The following is a 20,102-nucleotide window of genomic DNA, read 5'->3' on the forward strand; positions in this document are numbered from 1 at the left end:
GAGAGAGGGAGACACAGAATCGGAAACAGGCTCCAGGCTCCGAGCCATCCGCCCAGAGCCTGACGCGGGGCTCGAACTCATGGACCGCGAGATCGTGACCTGGCTGAAGTCGGACGCTTAACCGACTGCGCCACCCAGGCGCCCCTCAAATGTATTTTTATAAACAAAGATAATATAATTTTATATAGAATGTCTTTGTACATGCTCTATTTTTATAGCTTATTGTTTTTGTTTTGGTTTGGTTTGATTTTTTTTTTTTTTTTTTTTTTTGCTCATTTCATTCTTTTTCTCTCTTTTCCCCTCTTCCTCCCAGCCTGATACATACACATCAGGCGCCAAGAATGAGCACGGTGGTTTGATTTCTTACATCTCAAGCGGTTTCTTGTATGCATTATAATAAACTGGTCATTAGTAGCAGACTGACGTGGAACTTGGAATACCTGCTTCATCACTCTTTGGCTGTGTGATCTTGCAAAAATCATATAAACTCTTAAGTCATAGGTCATTGGTATAAAATGGAAATAATAATTTTTTAATAATCCCTACCTCAAAGGCTTATCATGAGGATTATGAGCATTAATACATATTAAGTGTTTTAGTTTGTGAAACTTTCACTACACATGTCTAGTCACTGAAAATACAAAACCATGGCCTCTGACCTGAGGAACTTTCAGCATCGTGGAGAGTCAGACACATAGATGGATATTTTTGTAGAAGATGGCAGGGGCTCTGATGGTGGTATGTGTGGTGTCCTGTAGTATCTCCCAGTATAGGCACTTGGTCTGGCTGGTTGGCATGTAGAAAAGTTCCGACTTCTGGAGCTAACACTTGAGTTGGGTGTTATAGGATGAGTTGGAGTTAGCACTGGCATTCTGTGAATATTAGCGATTATTCTCAATATCAATACATTTGTTTCTTTTACTTTTTTTGTTTAGTACAATCTATTTTGGCTATAGTTTAATACGATAGTTTCTTTTCCTTTTAGGGCAGCTGATTTACCAAGTTCAGTCACCTGATGAAGGGGCTTTGGTGACTGCTGCAAGAAATTTGGGGTTCATTTTTAAGTCTCGAACCTCAGAGACAATAACAATAGAAGAATTGGGAACACTGGTTACTTACCAACTTCTTGCCTTCTTGGACTTCAACAATATCAGAAAAAGGATGTCTGTCATAGGTATGACTGGTAGCTGAGATTATGTTTGATCTTTTGATAGTACTCATCACATTGATTCTTCTTAAGCATTATTTCATTCCTAGTTACATACTGAGAATTGTGGTATTTTTGTAACTTGATAAACTTTCATTTTCAACTTAGCCTCAACAGTGCACTAGTAAGTATAACTAATGGGTAGCAAGTGCTTATTGAATCCAGCACTATTGTAGATTGTCTACATGAATTAACTGATTTAATTATTTCAGCAACCCTGTAAGGTAGGTACTATTATTTTAACGCCCATTTTAAAGATAACAAAACTCAGACACACAGAACTAATAGATCCTCAATTATACTCATTGTGTTTTCTAGAGATGTTTCCCAGGCTTTTACCACTACTTGCCTGTATTATTGCAATATCTTTAAAACTATTTCCCCTTAAAATAATGCTCTGTGCTGATACCAAGGTATTCTTTCCAAAATATTGACCTGATTTTGCCATCACCTACATAAAAAACCTTGGTAGCTTTCTAGAATTTAGAGGGTAACATTCTTGCATGGCATTCAAGATTATTTGCAATCTGATTTCAGTCTATTTCTCTTCTACTTCATCAAACTTCCCCAGCCTTACTAGATCTTGCATTCCAGGCATGCGTTGTACACTTTCACCCTTTGTGTGTGCTGTTTCCCCTACCTAAGACTCTTTTTCCCTATTTCTTTTCTTGGAAACTTCTACTCACCTGGAAATGTCCAATTTAAATGCCACCTGTTGTTTTAATTCTTCTACTCTCCAAATAACTGCATTCTCCTCTGTTCTTCAGAGCACCTTGTTCTTAACACCAGTGTGATACCAGCACCATGATACTCATGACCTTCCCAGTTGTTAGAGTATGTGCTAGAGGGCAGTGCTGTGTTTTAGCCATCTTACCCAGCCCAAGGCCCAGCATAGAGCTTGGCACATAGTAGGTTTTCTATAAATGTTTGTTAAGTACAATTTAAGCCAATACTTGGTAACTTATGAATATTCTGGTCATGTTAAATCAATTTCTACTGTGGAAAACGTGTGTGTACATGGTTGGGTTTTTGGCCTCTAACTACTGGAAAGTAGCTGTGGTAGAATGCTCTCAGCAGGTAAAAACCAAATATCATCTGGGGATGTTTATGTTTATTTTTTTGACAACAGGCTGTAGGCAGGCATCGTCAGTGCTGCTGATGAGCACATATGCTGCTCTAGGCGTTGGCCTAACCATATATCAGCAGAAGCTCTCTTCTATTTACAGCTTCAGGGGAGGTGTTACTAATGTTGGGTTGGCCTAGAACTGGCTTCTCTTTGCTATGAGGGTGTTGACAAAAATGTAAAATTGCTACACAGGGAAATTTTTGGCTTTTCCCCAGCATCAGTCACCACTATGGGCTGTGGAGAAATCACAGCCTAACCACAAACTTCAGATGTTTGACTTAATGGATCCCATATGAAGCAAGGTAATGTTCCACCACCGAATGCATGGAGGCTTATGGGCTTTATTTAGGTTCTGTTTGGTTTTTAATCAGAAGGAATTTGAAATAGGGGCTCCACTAGGGTGGAAAAGTCTCTGATAACAAGGCAAAGAATAAAACAGTGCTAGTCTCATGATTGTCACATGGCTTGGTCTGTGGGGACAACACCCTGATGTGAAGACTCAGTATTTGCTGCTGCTGCTGCTTTCTCTTCTCCTTCTCCTCCTCCTTCTCTTTCTCCTTCTCCTCCTTTTCCCCCTCTTCCCCCTCTTCCTCTTTCTTCCTCTTCCTCCTCTGCTTCCTCTTCCTCTTCTTCTGTTTCCTCTTTCTCCTCCTTCCTTTTTTTTTGGAGGAGGGGTGCTATCATTCATTGAATCATGAATGTATAGTTTCAATACTAGTACTACTTTCATTCTGGGGCAAGAGCCCTGGTTTAATTCAGTTACTTAAATAAAAATAGATTTCTATATAGAATTTTGTCAGAGGATATAGAATCTACAGATAAACATATAAATCTTATTGTACAATTTTGGAAGGACCAATTCTAATAAAAACACAGAGATAAAATTCAAAGATATTAATAGAGGCAAGTGGCACGTAAACATTAAAGAAAAATAAATTAGTCTAGCTCCTTGAAAAGCCCTTGCAAGATCTTTAGTAAGACCTGTTCAACTGTAAACTTTTTAGAGATGATCAAAGTATAAATCACACTGCCGTATGACAGGCATTTTTCTATATGTATATATGAATAGGCATCCAACTGAGATATGGCAAAGTAGAATTATTCATCATCATTCACAGAGTTGCTATTACATTTACTCTTATAGCATAAACCTGGGAACCATTTGTGACTTTTTTCTTTTTCTTTTTATGTCACAAAGGCATAGCTGCTTTCAATGAATTTTGCATAACTATAATTCAACTCAATTAAGCAAATATTTAGTAAGTGCCTACCATGTCCCAGGGACTTGAAGCTAAGGGAGAATGTGAAACTGAAATGTGTTCTGTGTGATTGCACCCAGGAGAAGATGGTGAAGCAGGGTACAAAATAGGCTGAAAAAGGAAAGGTCTTGATGATTCCTGTTTATGCCATGTTTAAGAGTCCATACTTGATCCAAATGCAGAGGGAAGCTATTGCAGGGTTGTATGCAGTTGTGTGAAGATAATTCCAGATAGATTACAGAGGAGTTTGAAGAAAAGCGGGATTGCAATAAGTGGAACATTTAGGTTAATGTGATAATATAAGCAAGAGATAAGGTGATGAAGAGAAATCCATGGCTGCAATTGGATGTATGGGTGGTAGAAGAGAAGGAGTTTGAATGATGGCTGGATATCTGGTTTGGGAGACTTAGTGAAGGGTGAAACTGGTTATTGGGGCAGAGACATAGGAGAGATACCTAGTTGTTGGAGGAAGATAATGTGTGCAGTTTGAATTTAGTGTGGCTGAGCATATCCAAAAGGAGGTATCTAGCTGGTGGTTGGATATACATATTCAAAGGGAGTGCTGGAGATGGATTTGGGCAGGATATACGCATTTAAAATCAATCATCCTGTCAATGTACCCTGAAGCCTTAGAAATGAATGTGACTGCATGAAGAGTGGGAGGGAATTAGATCCTGGGAAAGTCTTTGAGGCACAACAATGTATAAAGGACCGGTAAGAGGAGAAGAATCTACAACTAAAAATCTATGACTTTTGTCCAGACTCTGCCCACATGTTATCTCGACCATTTAAAACTGTTGTGTTCTTTAAATAGATTTTAAAAAGGCTAACTTCTGAAATGAGTGAGATATGATTAGCCTTGGGATTTCCTAGCAGAGATGACTAGGAGCCTTGAATGAAGAGAAAAAAACTTGTTGATCTGCAAAAGGAAAGGTTTAGTGAGTAAAATTAAGCAGGATTCCATGAAATTGGATTCACACAAATTCTAAGGGGTTAATGCTTGATTAAGAAACATGAAGGAAATGTAAACTGTTTACTGAATGAGAAGAATATAGCTTGGAAAGGACCTTAGGAGTTAGATTGTTTAAATGTCTCCTTTTCACATGTAGAAACTGAGACAAAGAGATGGTAAGAGATTTGAACAAATCATAATTGGTTTGTGATTTCCTAGACCAGTGGTTCTCCATGTGTGGTCTGGGGAACCCTAAGAAACTTTGGGAGGTTTTCAGAGGATGCACAAGGACAAAAACATTTTCATAATAATACTAATGGTATTTGTCTTTTTTATTCTTATGAGTATACTGTGGAGTTTTACAAAAGCCGCATGATGTGTGATATCACAACAGATTGAACTACAGAAGCGGATATGGGAATCTAACCGTTTTTTAAACCAGACCTGTAATCATGTAAAACAATGCCATTCCCAAAACTAATTTTTTTGTTATGGAAAATATAATTATGTTTCATAGAAATGTTACCTATGTTAATATGTCATATGCTTATTATCATAATTATTATAATAGTCATATTATTATTATAGTAATATAATTAGTGTTCTAAGACCATTGCCATAATAAAATTTCTCAACTTTAATTTCTAATATGGTAAATATTATTAGCTCTAACCCGCTTAAAAAGGCCTAGAGTTCTCACAAAGTTTTAAGAGTGCATAGGGGTTCTGAGACCAAAAAGCTTGAGAACTGATGTCCTAGCCTAGACTATAAAAAACAGTCATAGGGAAGTCATACTGGTAAAAGTAGAAGGCACATAATTTGCCTTTATAGCTCTGGTGATGGAAGGGAGAAAATATGGGAGAAATTATTAAATTGGATTGCTGTAGAAGAAAAGCAAGAAAGGCTTCCGTAGAATTAAATGTTTTCCCCCCACTTGAACAATTAGATAAATTATATATGCTTTCCACCACCCTCCAACTCTTTCCACAATGGGGGCAATTAGAGCCAGGGCACAAGAAAAACTGCATGAGTTCTGGCATCTAGGAGAGCTGACCGACAGTCTTAGGAGAGAAGACGAGTCCTCCATAAGTCAACACAAAAGAGTTCCCAAGGTGCATTATACATATTCAAACCCAGGAGGAAACTAGACTAGATTAAGTCTTAGCTAAGAGTAGTAAAAGGTTAGAAGGGAAATTGATTCACTGTGCTTTGTTATTTATATTTCTTTAAATCAAGTTCTAAATTTTATATTCTATTAATAGTCAATATTCATGTTCATCTGTTTTGAGGCATTCTGTTTTTAGAGAAAAGGTGTAATCGAATGGAAAGCAAGCAGTAGTCTTTGACTTGATGAAACTTGTGATGGTCAGTGTTCAGACCGTGGAACTGTGATCCAGAAAGTTGTTTCAAACTGTAGGTGGTTACTTGGAAGAAATATATTGTCATGTCATGTCATTCATTCAACAAGTAATTAAGTATATAGTATGTGCCAAGCTGTAAAACCATGCCTACAAATGTAGGCCAAGTATTCTGTGGTTTCAAAAAAGATTTTTCTGAAGCAACATGAGGCACAGCCAGGGGAAGGCTTAAGGACTGGAGATGAGGGGATCCTCATCAGCGCTGTCATTCTCAAACCTGGAGGGGGGGACAGATTAAAAATATAGCCATAACTAATACAGACTTCCAGTTAAAAGAAGGTAGAAAATAATTTTGAAAGCTCCCTGTGAGGCATGCTTACAGCCTGGGTTGTGACCCCAAAATCAGCCACCAAGAATGAAAGAAAGGGCATTCCCAAGGAGTAAAGAGGATAAAGAAAAACATCAGCAAAGACTGAGAACTAATGCATAAACCATGGCTTTGAATGACTAGAATTCCATGTGAATATCATTTGGTATAATACTAAAAGCTGATTCCTATGGTGGGTCTTGAGTTTTTGCAACAGGAGACAGGCAAGCAAAGCTCTCAATTCTGTTCAATCCAGAAGGCTTAATTTGAATTTATCAACTCCTCAAAACAGTAGGTAAGAAAAATATTAAGGTTGTATACATCAGAATAAAAACACTTGTTTCTGAGTTTGGGAAATCAAAGGATTCCAGTAGATGGAATATTTCTAAGTTAATAGAACAGGAATAAAGCCAATTGACTTAGATAGTGACCTTCTAATTAAAGACACTGAGTATTTTACTACTAAGTAAAACGTTATGCCCATTTCCAAATTTCCTGGCTGGAGTCCTAGGAAAGTCTAGTTTTGACGGATTTCATTGATTATCTACTATGCAAAATTTTTCTTTTCAGTTAGAAACCCAGAAGGACAGATAAAGCTTTATTCCAAAGGAGCAGACACTATTCTGTTTGAAAAACTTCATCCATCCAATGAAGACCTTCTGACTTTGACGACAGACCATCTCAGTGTAAGTGCCTCTGTCTCAAGGTTAGCACAATGGCCCTTTGGCCATTTCCTGTGATTAGGTCTTATTTTAAAAATATAAGCTAAATGATGTGACTTTTGAAATAGAAAACACAGGAAAATGTGCCAGTGAATGTCTAGAAACTGGCACATGGACCCCTGTCCTGCTGAAAGTCTGATCAGTCTTACCACAGACAGGTTAACACACAGCAGCTGTGAAGTAGCTGCTGCATGTAGCCTCCTGAACTCTGGCCAGGGAAAGGCTCGGGACACACCTGCTCTAACTCCCCTGCAGTTTGAGGCTTTTTCCCTGGAGACTGGACGGGTTCTGGGAAGAGGAGCAGGACAGTTGCTTTCCCTTGGGTTCTAATGTGTCTGACACCAAAGGAATCCTTTATGATTACCCCTAGCGAATAGTTTAGGATTGTGCTTAGATGCTTGAGGGGAAAATCGTAGCCAGCTTTCTCCTCCAGGGGTCCTTCTGATCAGGTCATAAATTATATTGAGTCACCTATGTTCTCTAGGTTGAAGCTACCAAATGCATACATTCTGAGACTATGCATAGTATCTTTATAAAAGCTTTCTGAAGAGAGCAGGAGTAATCTTTGGCGTGTATATATATATATATATATATATATATATATATGCAAAAGAGTAAGAGTCTGATTTAATGTGAACATTAACCTGGTTTAAACCTGAGATTCAGGTGTCTTTCTGATATTTGTTTGAGGTTCCATTTAACCGAATATGAACTTTAAGGGCAGCTGGTCAAAACTCTCATATCCTCTCCTTTAAAAAATTATTGAGGATTCATGTTCTTTGTCAAGCCCTATATTTAATACAGAACATTCCCTGGATCTTTAAAAAACAAACAAACAAACAAAGCAAAACAAAAAATTACTTTGCCTGACTTTAAGTTTAAAGAATGATGGTTTAGTAATATTGGTTACAAACATAGCTATTGTTTTTGTCTTTCGAATAGAGCATTCTTGATTTTCTTTTAATCTCTTCCAGAAGGCCGACATGGTCTTTTTAATTTTTTTTTTTCTGAAAACAACATTGGAATCATAAGTATCTGATTTTTGCCATTGCTCAAACACCACAGGCCTTGGATTTCATACATTCTCCTTTCATACTGAAGTATAGGAAGCCTAATTTGGTCTTTTTACATTTCGATGCACAAGAGTTTTTTTCCAGGTAGCATCGATTTGACTTGCTCTTTGCTTCATTTACTTTATTTGTTTTGGCTTTAAATTCTGAGGTTTTCAGTTTATATTTAATAATTGATTTTGAATTGTTTAATGGTAGGAAACGACCTTGCTCAAATGCTCATTTAGGATTAAACTTGTGATTCATGCACTAATTAAATAACTTAAATCATCTGTCCCCTTTTGTAATGCCGTCTTAGAGTTAATTCACTGTTGTGCAGAACAGAGAGGAGAGCACTGGTAATGCTCAGTGCGGTTGCAAGTTAAAGGCAAAGAAGCGTTTCTGTGAATTAAGAGGACAAAAGATTGTTACAAGGAAGTAACTAGATTTTCAGATCAGTAGGGGACCCAGTGGTGGTCTTGCAAAATGTGACTGCAATGTCCAGAGTGCTACCAATTGCCTACAAGATAAATTTGGATAATTTTTTTTCTCATGGTCTCTGTGGGCAAAACCACATCATTGTCATATGCACTGAATTTTCTTTTCATTTACCTAATTAGGGTGTGTCATGGCTTAACTTGTGCCTGATCACAGACCTACGTCTTTTCTATAAGCCAGAACACAGCAGAGAAGATATGCTCGGTGGCACTGTCCAAAGGAGCAGAAATGCTATAAAAACACTTGCAGTGTGGAGGCCCATAAAATGACCACTGGAGGCCTAGACAAAGTGGGAGGTTTCCAGCATTTCCACAAAGCAATCTACATATGTTTCTAGCTATTGTGACTATGTGAGACACATAAGCAACTACCAGTCTCCTGTTTTTATTATTTATTTTTCCTATTAGAAGGATAAAACATCGAGGTATCACTTGAGATTGTCAGTTTACTGAGACACTAAACGAAAAGTATGGTTCTTCAATTAATTGACCAATTATTACACACTAACTCCATAGCAATCAGCGTCTCAAAAATAATGATTTTTAAAAATAACATGACTTGATGGTGTTTTTACAATTTCTAAGAATTTTCATTATTAAAATAAAACTTTCATATAGCAGAAAATGAGAAAATTTATAGACGATCTGGAATGATGAGTAAAAGTTACCCTCCACTTCTAGTCCTACTTCCCAAGAAGTAAACATTTGTATTAACTTTTGGTTTTACTCTCCCATTTTCCCCTAGAGGTTATTATTACAGCCTAATAAGCTTTGACTTCTGTTGCCTGACCAGCATTTATTTATTCATCTGTACTTTTTCTTATGGAAGACTTCAAGCATAAACAGAAGTAGAACTCAGTTAATTTTAGACACAGCTGTATTGTTAAGGGGAACATGACAAGAGTATTGAGAATTCATGCTGCCATATTTTGAGAGAGCTCCTACTTTTGATTTGAGACCTATGGTTCCTCTGAGAAGCCTTTCCTCTCCACCAGAAGTCGAGTGCCATGAGCCATGAAACAGGCTAGGTCTCTTATTGCCAAGAGTGCTTCTTCATGTAGGGGATAGGTTGGAACCAATATATGTTGCTTCAAATGGATATCTCAAGTAATGGGTGTGGCTGATCACTTCTCAGCTAGGACACTTAAACAGGTATTTAAGCTGTCTTTAGGGAGAAGGCCAGCTCCCCTGAGTGTTTTAACCACATAGAAGTAAAATATAAAATACAAACATTCTATCCCATTTCCAAGGAGATTAAAAAGTTGGAGGTCAGCGTAGCCAAATAATACTCTTGGGACAAAATTAATTTAAGTGAAAAACTTCTTACCCATTATTGTTGTTGTTCTTGTTGTTATTGCCATGATTATTATTCTGTGATGGTTCCTAAATTTGTTTCTGCTCCGGCAGGAATTTGCAGGGGAAGGTCTTCGAACTTTGGCCATCGCATACAGAGATCTGGATGACAAGTACTTTAAAGAATGGCATAAGATGCTTGAAGATGCAAATGCTCTTATAGATGAGAGAGATGAACGGGTAGCTGGGCTATATGAAGAAATTGAAAGGGATTTGATGGTATGCATTTAGAAGCATGATGGTTTGTGTTTACAGAAGGGATAGTATATGTTTAGAGATCTAGCATGGGAGTAATTCATTGCTAAATCATCTTGCACACAGCTGATGTCCCCCTTTCAAACACTGAGTCATACTATATATATTGGCTTCAAGTTTTCCATGTATGGCCCTAGATAGCCTAGAGGATTAATTCTATTAACAGTAGGTTATACAATTGTCCCCTCAAAGTAGAAGATAGTAGCATCTTTATTCTTTGTCAGCCTCTGGTATGTACTTGATAATATGTTGGGGTTTTTTCTCCCTGCTTTATGATCTACCTTTTTAGAGCAGGAAAACTTGCCATGAAGAGTGGCTATAGCTCTAAACCATCCTAGGCCATGAGGTTCTGATGATACCTGTGCTTCCCAGAGTATGAGCTTTAGAAACTGCTCCTCCCTGAGGCCCCAGTTGGCCATTATGCTCATCTATCATGAGTTACTAAGGAGCATGTTATGTTCATCTCTGGGTAAAATATTCTACAAGAATCTTCACTTTTTAGTTTATGGCATCTGTTGGTTTGTTAATTTAGGACAATGACTCTACTTTTTGGTGATCCTTACTATGAGATTAGGGCTCTCCTTTGGACCTTTCCATGTTGACATAAGTGGGGAAGCATCTGGGGAGTTCTTCAGCTCTTAGAAGCCCAAATGGCTTCTGATGGTTTATGCTAATATGTTATCTGAGCAGATCAGATCTCTCATGTGAATTCTAACTTCGAGGATCCCTGCCATTAATTGGTGTGCCTCCTTTTGAGGTCCTTCCCAACCCATCTCTGCACATAATAAGATGCTTACTGTGTCAGTGCATCATAACTTCCATTTTTAGTTCATGTTCCCTGACCTCTAAACTCTGTGATTAAAAGCCATACATATTGTGGATGTTGTTTGCCTGCATTAACATATGGTATTTTCTATTTTTAATAAAGCTACTAGGTGCTACTGCTGTAGAAGATAAGTTACAAGAGGGTGTTATTGAAACGGTTACAAATTTATCGCTAGCCAATATTAAGATCTGGGTCCTAACAGGAGACAAACAAGGTAATTTGAAAATGGATGATGATGATGATGTCTTGAAAAGAGGGGGGATTAATTTCTTTTTTTCAATGTTTATTTTTGAGACAGAATGAGAGTGTGAGTGAACAGGGGAGGGACAGAGAGAAAGAGAGAGAGAGAGAGAGAGAGAGAGGATCCAAAGTGATCTCTGAGCTGACAGCAGAGAGCCCGGATCTCACGAACCGGGAGATCACAACTTGAGCCAAAGTCGGATGCTTAACCAACTGAGCCATCCAGGCGCCCTGGACGGTGGAAGGGAGGGTGGGGGAGGGCAATAATTTCTATGGTAAAATTTAAACCAGAAAGCCTAATGAATTAGATATTTTCCCAGTCCTTCAAATAGTAAGGAGTAGAAATACAAAAAGGAAAGCTAATACATTACAAAAATTTATTATTTAAAAACAAAAGAAAACAAACTAACAAATTATCTTCTGTAGTATACCCTGGGGTCATTTGAGTTTCAGTGCAATTCCTTCTTAAATATAATAGTTTCACCTGTAGGCAACAATGGCACTAAATAATGTTTAGCTATTGTTTCACATGGGTACTTCCTCCCCCAGTTAGGACAGAGAGTGGCACAGCACTGGAGCAGCACATTGGATACCTCAGGGCTACTTGGTTAGTTTCTTGATGTTTGGGAGGTTTGGGGAGACTCAGGGAAGCAGCTGTTTGTCAACTCGTGTGGAAATATTTTGACATTTTAACAATCAACACAGGTGTACCAGTGCAAGCTGGCTAAATTCCAGGACTGCCCACGTAGTGGTACAATAAGAGCTGACCCACTTTCAGACATGACAAAACACCAAGTCAGCAGAGAAAGAGTCATTATGTTCAGAGTACTCTGTTTCCTAAGAATGAAAAGGGATCAATACGTTTTAGATCTATTGCTAGCAGTAATGGTTAAAACAAAAGTCATTTTATGCTTGGTCATCTGTAAATCAGAAATATTTAGTTACTTGGAACACATATGTTTTCAAGATTTTCTCTACTTGTTACATATTTTTTAGGACATTGGAGGATTTGTAGATAGGATAAATCAGTTCTCTATATGTTCACCCAAATCACTGATTATAAAAAATAAACATTAGAGAATTGAGCTCTGTGGTGTGTTAATAGAGACTTCTTAGAGTTTGGTGTTGATCAGTAGGTACATCCATAACTATTCACTTACTTATGAATATCCACAGGTTTACTCTCATTGAGCTTTCATTTCTATGGCTTATACAAAGAATATGCTAAGATTTTATCAATTGCCTTGAGACTTAAGAAAAATGTAATTGTTCTACAGAATTAACTAGAGCTGGGGCGCCTGGGTGGCTCAGTCAGTTAAGCATCTGACTTTGGTTCAGGTCATGATCTCACTGCTTGTGAGTTCGTGCCCTGCATTGGGCTCTGTGCTGACAGCTCAGAGCCTGGACCCTGCTTCTGGTTCTGTGTCTCCCTCTCTCTGCCCCTTCCCCACTTGTACTCTGTCTCTGTCTGTCTCAAAAATAAATAAACATAAAAAAAAAGAAAAGAACTAGAGCCTAATGACTCAATAGAATTAGAAACAAATGACCCTATCGAAGATGGAAGGGTTACCTAATTATCCTAGGGTCCAGTTCTGTGGAAGGAGAGGAAGGACTGCTCAACATTATGTAGTTCTCCAGTTACCTAGTAGCAGCATTCCTGGGTGGTCTTTGAGGTGATCTCACATTCCAAAGTTTTATTTACTTAATGGGGAAATGGCAATATTGCGTGTGGGAGAACCATAAAGCTATCATAAGAGCATTTTTGCTGTTCAAATGAACATTTTGTGAGTTTTTTTCAATGTGTCTACCCCATCAGATTGAATAATTGCTAAATTAAGTATGTCAGCTCTTTCAGAGGCAGTATTTGGGACTTTAGGGAAAAAAATATTTCACTGTATCACAGGATCTTAGGGTATTTTCTTAAGTACTAATTTTGGGAATCAAGAAGTTTTTTCAAAAACTAGATGAGAAGGCTGAGAATTTATAGATGTTGCTACTTCTCCATGGATTTAGCAAGTGGTGAATTTGGTCATGGAACCTGGGTCTTTGAATTTAGCTCTGGGTTTCTTGTGTTTTATTACTCATTGTGGTGCCTCTGACATTAAGGGCAATGCCGCAAAACTGTTATGGAAAAGTACTTATGTTATTAATTAATATTCTAACTGAACATTATTTTGTATTAGAAACTGCCATCAACATTGGCTATGCCTGCAACATGCTGACTGATGATATGAATGATGTGTTCATTATATCAGGGAACACGGCAGTGGAAGTCAGAGAAGAACTCAGGTAAGTGTTGAAGGAAGGAGGAAAGGAAGACAGGGAGTGAGGGAGGGGGAAAGGGAAGGTCAGGTAGTTGAGAAAGTAGAAAGGTCTTTTATAGTTTCTGTGGCCTTAGTTCAGTATAGAGCTCTTTCTGCATGTTTCCTAAACTCCTATTCATTTTGGTGACAAACTGAGATAAGTTTGACATCAGTAATGAAATGTCATCTTCAGGCCTCCAACATTTTCCACATATATTTAGAAAAGGATTTCAAATCATTTACTTTGGGTTGTCCTTTAGAAATAGCTCTTATATGATGAGTGGTCAGATTCAATGAGGGCATTTGTTAAAAATAGCAATTCACTAGCTTCTTCATTCTGGCTCCCAAATTAAGAACCTCCAGGGGATGGAGTATGGGGATTTGTATTTTCATAAGGACATAGATGAAATTATGATTGGATAAATTTGGAAAACACCACTGTAGGAGATGGTATGTAAAGTTGGAATAGAGTCTTTCAGCATTAAAGAAAGTAGATATTTCGACATAGTTACTATTAAACCCAAATATATAATGCTTATGAGATATAGAATACTGTGAAATTTTTAGAAGAACATTTTAAGAAGAACATTTTAAAAGTCTGCATAATTATTTTCTAAGAACTTTAAAAAATGCTGTCCTATAACAATTTTTGCTTGTTAATGCTTGAAGTAGCATCTTTAAGCTCAGCGCATCCTGGGTCTGGCCAAGCAGACTATTGAATTAGAGACAAACTGCTTGTATCTTGCTGCATTCTAGAAGGGGGTAACCTTCCCTCAACACAACAGTGGAGCACTATGGCTTCCTTAATGGTCTCCATCGTTACACTTTTGTTCATGAACCTTGGGGAAAAAAAGGAAGTCTTTTTTTTTTCTTTTTAATTCGAGTTAGTTAACATATAGTGTAGTATTGGTTTCCAGAGTAGAATTTAGTGATTTATCACTTACATATATAACACCCAATGTTCAGCACAAGTGTCTTACTTAAATCCCATCACCCATTTAGCCCATTCTCTGCACCCACCTCACCTTTAGCAACCCATGGTTTGTTCTCTATATTTAAGTCTCTTATGGTTTGCCTCCCTCTCTGTTTTTATCTGATTTTATTTTTCCTTCCCTTCCTCTATGTTCTTTTTTGTTTCCTAAATTCCATGAAATCATATGATATTGTCTTTCTCCAACTGACTTATTTTGCTTAGCATAATGCACTCTAGTTCCATCCACATTGTTGCAAATGGCAAGATTTCATTATTTTAATCACCAAGTAATACTCCAGTGTGTGTGTGTGTGTGTGTGTGTGTGTGTGTGTGTGTGTGTGTGTGTGTATACCACATCTTCTTTACCCATTCATCAGTGAATGGACATTTTGGCTTATTCCATAGTTTGGCTATTGTTGATAATGCTGCTGTCAACATTGGGGTGCATGTGCCCCTTCAAATCAGCATTTTTGTATCCTTTGGATAAATACCTACTAGTGAAATTGCTGGGCTATAGGGTAGTTCTATCTCTATCTTTTTGGGGAACCTCCACACTGTTTTCAGAGTGGCTGCACCAGTTTGCATTCCACAAACAGTGCGAGAGGTTTCCCCTTTCCCCACAACCTTGCCAACATCTGTTATTTCCTGAGTTGTTAATTTTAGCCATTCTGACAGGTATGAGGTGGTATCTCAGTGTGGTTTTGATTTGTATTTCCCTGATGATGAGTGACTTTGAACATCTTTTCATGTGCCTGTTAGCCATCTGGATGTCTTCTTTGGAGAAGTGTCTGTTCATGTCTTCTGCCCATTTCTTCCCTGGATGATTTGTTTTTTGGGTGTTGAGTTTGATAAGTTCTTTATAGATTTTGGATACTAACCCTTTATCCAATATGTCATTTGCAAATATCTTCTCCCATTCTGTCAGTTGCCTTTTATTTATATTGATTCCTTTACTGTGCAGAAACTTTTTATCTTGATAAGATCCCAAAAGTTCATGTTTGTTTTTATTTCCCTTGCCTTTGCAGACATGTCAAGTAAGAAGTTGTTGTGGCTGAGGTCAAAGAGGTTGTTGCCTGTGTTCTCGTCTAGGATTTTGATGGTTTCCTGTTTCACATATAGGTGTTTCATCCATTTTGAATTTATTTTTGTGTATAGTGTAAGAAAGTGGTCCAGTTTCATTCTTCTGCATGTTGCTGTCCAGTTCTCCCAGCACCATTTGCTAAACAGACTGTCTTTTTTCCACTGGATATTCTTTCCTACTTTGTCGAAGATTAGTTGGCCATATATTTGTGGGTCCATTTCTGGGTTCTCTGTTTTATTCCATGGGTCTATGTGTCTGTTTTGTACCAATACCATATTGTCTTGATGGTTACAGCTTTGTAATACAGGCTAAAGTTCGAGATTGTGATGCCTCCAGCTTTGGTTTCTTTTTTCAACATTACTTTGGCTATTTGGGGTCTTTTGTGGTTCATACAAATTTTAGAATTTTGTGAAGAATGCTGGTACCATTTTGGTTGGGATTGCATTGAATGTGTGGATTGCTTTGGGTATTAATTGATATTTTAATAATATTTTTTCTTCCAATCCATGAGCATGGAATGTTTTTCCATTTCTTTGTGTCTTCAATTTCTTTCATAAGCTTTATATAGTTTTCAGTGAATGGATCTTTGACCTGTTTGATTAGGTTTATTCCTAGGTATTTATGGTTCTTGGTACAATTGTAAATGGTATCTATTCCTTGATATCTCTTTCTGTTGCTTCATTATTGGTGTGTAGAAATGCAGTTGATTTCTGTACATTGGTTTTATATCCTACAACTTTGCTGAATTCATGTATCAGCTGTAGTCATTTTCTTGGTGGAATCTTCCAGGTTTTCCATGTAGAGTATCATGTCAAATGCAAAGAATGAAAGTTTGACTTCTTCCTTGCCAATTTGGATGCTTTTTATTCTTTTTGTTGTCTGATTGCTGAGGCTAGGACTTCGAGTACTATGTTGAACAACAGTGGTGAGAATGGACATCCCTGTCATGTTCCTGAGCTCAGGGGGAAAGCTCTCAGTTTTTCCCCATTGAGGATGATATTAGCTCTGGGCCTTTCATATATGGCTTTTATGATGTTAAGGTATGTTCCTTCTATCCTCACTTTCTTGAGGGTTTAAAAGAAAGGATGCTGTATTTTTGTCAAATGCTTTTTCTGCATCTATTGACAGGATCATATGGTTCTTATCCTTTCTTCCATTAATGTATCATGTTGATTGATTTGCAAATATTGGACCAGCCTTACAGCCCAGGAATGAATCCCACTTGATCCTGCTGAATAATTCTTTTAATATACTGTTGAATTTTATTTGCTAGCATCTTGCTGAGACTTTTTGCATCCATGTTCATCAGGGATATTGGCCTGTAGTTCTTCTTTTTAGTTGGGCCTTTGTCTGGTTTTGGAATCAAGGTAATGCTGGCTTCATAGAATGAGTCTGGAAGCTTTCCTTCCATTTCTATTTTTTGAACAGCTTGAGAAGAATAGGTATTAACTCTGCTTTAAATGTCTGGTAGAATTTCCCTGGGAAGCCATTTGGCCCAGGACTCTTATTTTTTGGGAGATTTTTGTTAAGTGATTCAATTTCTTCACTGCTTATGGGTCTGTTCAAACTTTCTGTTTCTTTCCATTTGAGTTTTGGTAGAGTGTGAGTGTCTAGGAATTGTCCATTTCTTCCATGTTGTCCAGTTTGTTGGCATATAATTTTTCATAGTATCCTCTAATAATTGTTTGTATTTCTGTGGTATTGGTTGTGATCTTTCCTCTTTCATTCATTATTTCATCTATTTTGGTCCTCTTTTCTTTTTGAGAAGTCTTGCTAGAGGTTTGTCAATTTTGTTTATTCTTTCAAAAAACCAGCTCTTAGATTCATTGATCTGTTCTACTGTTTCTTTGGATTCTATATTGTTTATTTCTTCTCTGGTCTTTATTATTTCTCTTCTGCTGCTGGCCTTGGGTTTTCTTTGCTGCTGCCTTTCTAGTTCCTTTAGGTGTGAGGTTAGTTTCTGTATTTGGGAAACTTTCTTGCTTCTTGAGATAGGCCTGAATTGCAATGTATTTTCCTCTTAGGACTTCCTTCACTGCATCCCAAAGAGTTTGGACTTGTCATGGTTTCATTTTCATTTGCTTCCATATATTTTTCAATTTCTTTTTTAATTTCCTGGTTGAACCATTCATTATTTAGTATGATGTTCTTTAACCTCCGTGTATTTGGGGGCTTTCCATTTTTTTTCTTGTGGAAAATTTTCATAGCAATTGAGATGTGAAAACATGCATGATATGATCTCAACCCTTTTTTATTTGTTGAGAGATGTTTTGTGACCCAGTATGTGATCTATTTTGGAGAATGGTCCATGAGAAGAATGTGTGTTCTGCTGCTTTTGGACGAAAAGTTCTGAATGTATCTGATAAGTCCATCTGGTCCAATTTATCATTCAGAGTCATGGTTTCCTTATTAATTTTCTGCCTATATGATCTGTCCATTGTTGTAAGTGGAGTATTAAAGTCCCCTACTATCATGGTATTATTATCTATACATTTATTTATGTTTGTGATTGATTTGTATATTTGGGTTCTTTCACATTGGGGGCATAAACATTTGCAATTGTTAGATCTTCTTGATGGATAGACCCCTTAATTATGATATAATGGCCTTCTTCATCTCTTGTTACAGTTTGTAACTACAAAGTCCAGTTTGTAAAATCCAGTTTGTCTGATATAAGTATGACTACTCCGACTTTCTTTTGCTGTCTGGCAGCATGATAGATGGTTTTCCATTCCTTCACTTTCAAACTGCAGGTGATCTCAGGTCTAAAATGAGTTTCTTGTAGGCAGCATATAGATGGATCATGTTTTTTTGTCCATTCTGATACCCTGTGTCTTTTGATTGGGGCATTTAATCCATTTACATACAGCGTGACTATTGAAAGATATGGATTTGGGGCGCCTGGGTGTCTCATTTGGTTAAGTGTCTGACTTCATTCAGCTCAGGTCATGATCTCATGGTTTGTGAGTTTGAGCCCCGCGTCAGGCGCTTTGCTGACAGCTCAGAGCCTGGAGCCTGCTTCAGATTCTGTGTCTCCCTCTTTCTCTCTCTGCCCCTGCTCATGCTCTATCTCTCTCTGTCTCAAAAATAAATAATAAAAACATTAAAAAATTTTAAAAAAGAAAGATATGGATTTAGGGTCATTGTGTTACTGTATGTGTTGTGCTTGTGGTGATGTCTCTGGTCTTTTGTAGTCTTTACTGCTTTCCACTCAGAGTCCCCCTTAGCATCTCCTACAGGGCTGGTTTAGTGGTCATGAACTCCTTTAGTTTTTGTTTGTCTGGTAAAGCCTTTATCTCTCCTTCTATTCTGAATGACAGCCTTGCTGGATAAAGGATTCTTGGTTGCATATTTTTCTTATTCAGTACATTGAATATTTCCTGCCACTCCCTTCTGGCCTGCCAACTCTCAGTGGACAGGTCTGCTACTACTTTTATGTGTCTCTTGTAGGTTAAGGCCCATTTGTCCCTAGCTGCTTTCAGAAATATCTTTGTGTTCTGCAAGTTTCACTATGATATGTCATGGTATTGACTTGTTTTTGTTTTGAAGGGAGTTCTCTGTGCCTCTTGGACTTGGATGCCTATTTCCTTCCCCAGATTCAGAAAGTTCTCACCTGTAATTTGTTCAAATAAACTTTCTGCCCCTTTCTGTCTCTTCATCTGGAGCTCCTATAATATGGATATTATTTTGTTTCATTGAATCACTTAGGTCTCTAATTCTCCCCTCATGGTCTAGTAATTTCTTTTCCCTCTTTTTTTCAGCGTCATCATTTCCTGTAATTTTATCTTCTATTTCACCTGTTCTCCCCTGTGTTTCTCCTGTCCTCACTGTCACTGCATCTAGTATATTTTGCATGTCATTTACAACATTTCTTAATTCATCATGACTGTTTCTTAGGTCTTTGATCTCTGCAGCAATAGATTCTCTGCTGTCTTCTATGCTTGTTTCAGACCCAACTATTAGTCTTATGACTGTTATTTTAAATTCTTCTTCAGATATATTGTTGGTATCTATTTTGAACAATTCTCTGGCTGTCATTTCTTCCTGGAATTTCTTTTGGGGAGAATTCTTCTGTATCATCATTTTGACTAGGCTTCTGTCTTTAATATGTTTTAATGGCTTGTTATGTGTCCTACACCTGTATTAAAAAGTGGTCATATGCTGTCCGTGGCCTGGCACTTCAGGGAGTGTTTTTGGAGAGTGTTGCATGCGCTTCATTGTTATGTGTTTGGCTGCTGTATCCCACTGGTCAGTCTTCTACAAAGCTCCTCCTAATTCATTGTTTAGCCCTTCCATCAGGTGTGCTTTGATTTGTTCATTGACATAATCCTGGAAAAAAATAAAGGGCCGGGAATCTGATCCCATACAAAGAGAAAAATGAAAGGGTGTGGGGGGGAGGGGGTGGGAAGCAGAGAATCAAACAAATTATAAGGCTTAATCTAAAGAGAGAGAAAGAAAAATAAAGGCGATCTAGAAAAGGTGTAAAAATAGTAGAGTAAAAATACCTGATTAAACCGACAAAACAGAGAAAGAA

At 37.6% G+C, this 20,102-nt stretch overlaps 1 protein-coding gene across 14 annotated transcripts in view; it reads left to right on the forward strand.

Moving 5' to 3' along the window:
- ATP8B4 (ATPase phospholipid transporting 8B4 (putative)) overlaps positions 1-20,102 on the forward strand; it is a 268,475-nt gene that overhangs the window by 195,673 nt on the left and 52,700 nt on the right. For all 14 annotated transcript variants that reach the window (XR_007152769.1, XR_007152768.1, XR_007152767.1 and 11 more), the window contains 5 exons: positions 986-1,174; positions 6,840-6,955; positions 9,945-10,109; positions 11,074-11,185; positions 13,395-13,500. Coding sequence is in view for 11 of the 14 variants with exons in the window: in XM_047861372.1 (XP_047717328.1) it covers positions 986-1,174; positions 6,840-6,955; positions 9,945-10,109; positions 11,074-11,185; positions 13,395-13,500 (688 nt within the window). In the remaining 3 variants the exon portion in view is untranslated. The remainder of the gene's footprint in view (positions 1-985; positions 1,175-6,839; positions 6,956-9,944; positions 10,110-11,073; positions 11,186-13,394; positions 13,501-20,102) is intronic.

The sequence above is a fragment of the Prionailurus viverrinus genome, chromosome B3 (genome assembly GCF_022837055.1).
Source record: "Prionailurus viverrinus isolate Anna chromosome B3, UM_Priviv_1.0, whole genome shotgun sequence".
Lineage (NCBI taxonomy): Eukaryota > Metazoa > Chordata > Mammalia > Carnivora > Felidae > Prionailurus > Prionailurus viverrinus.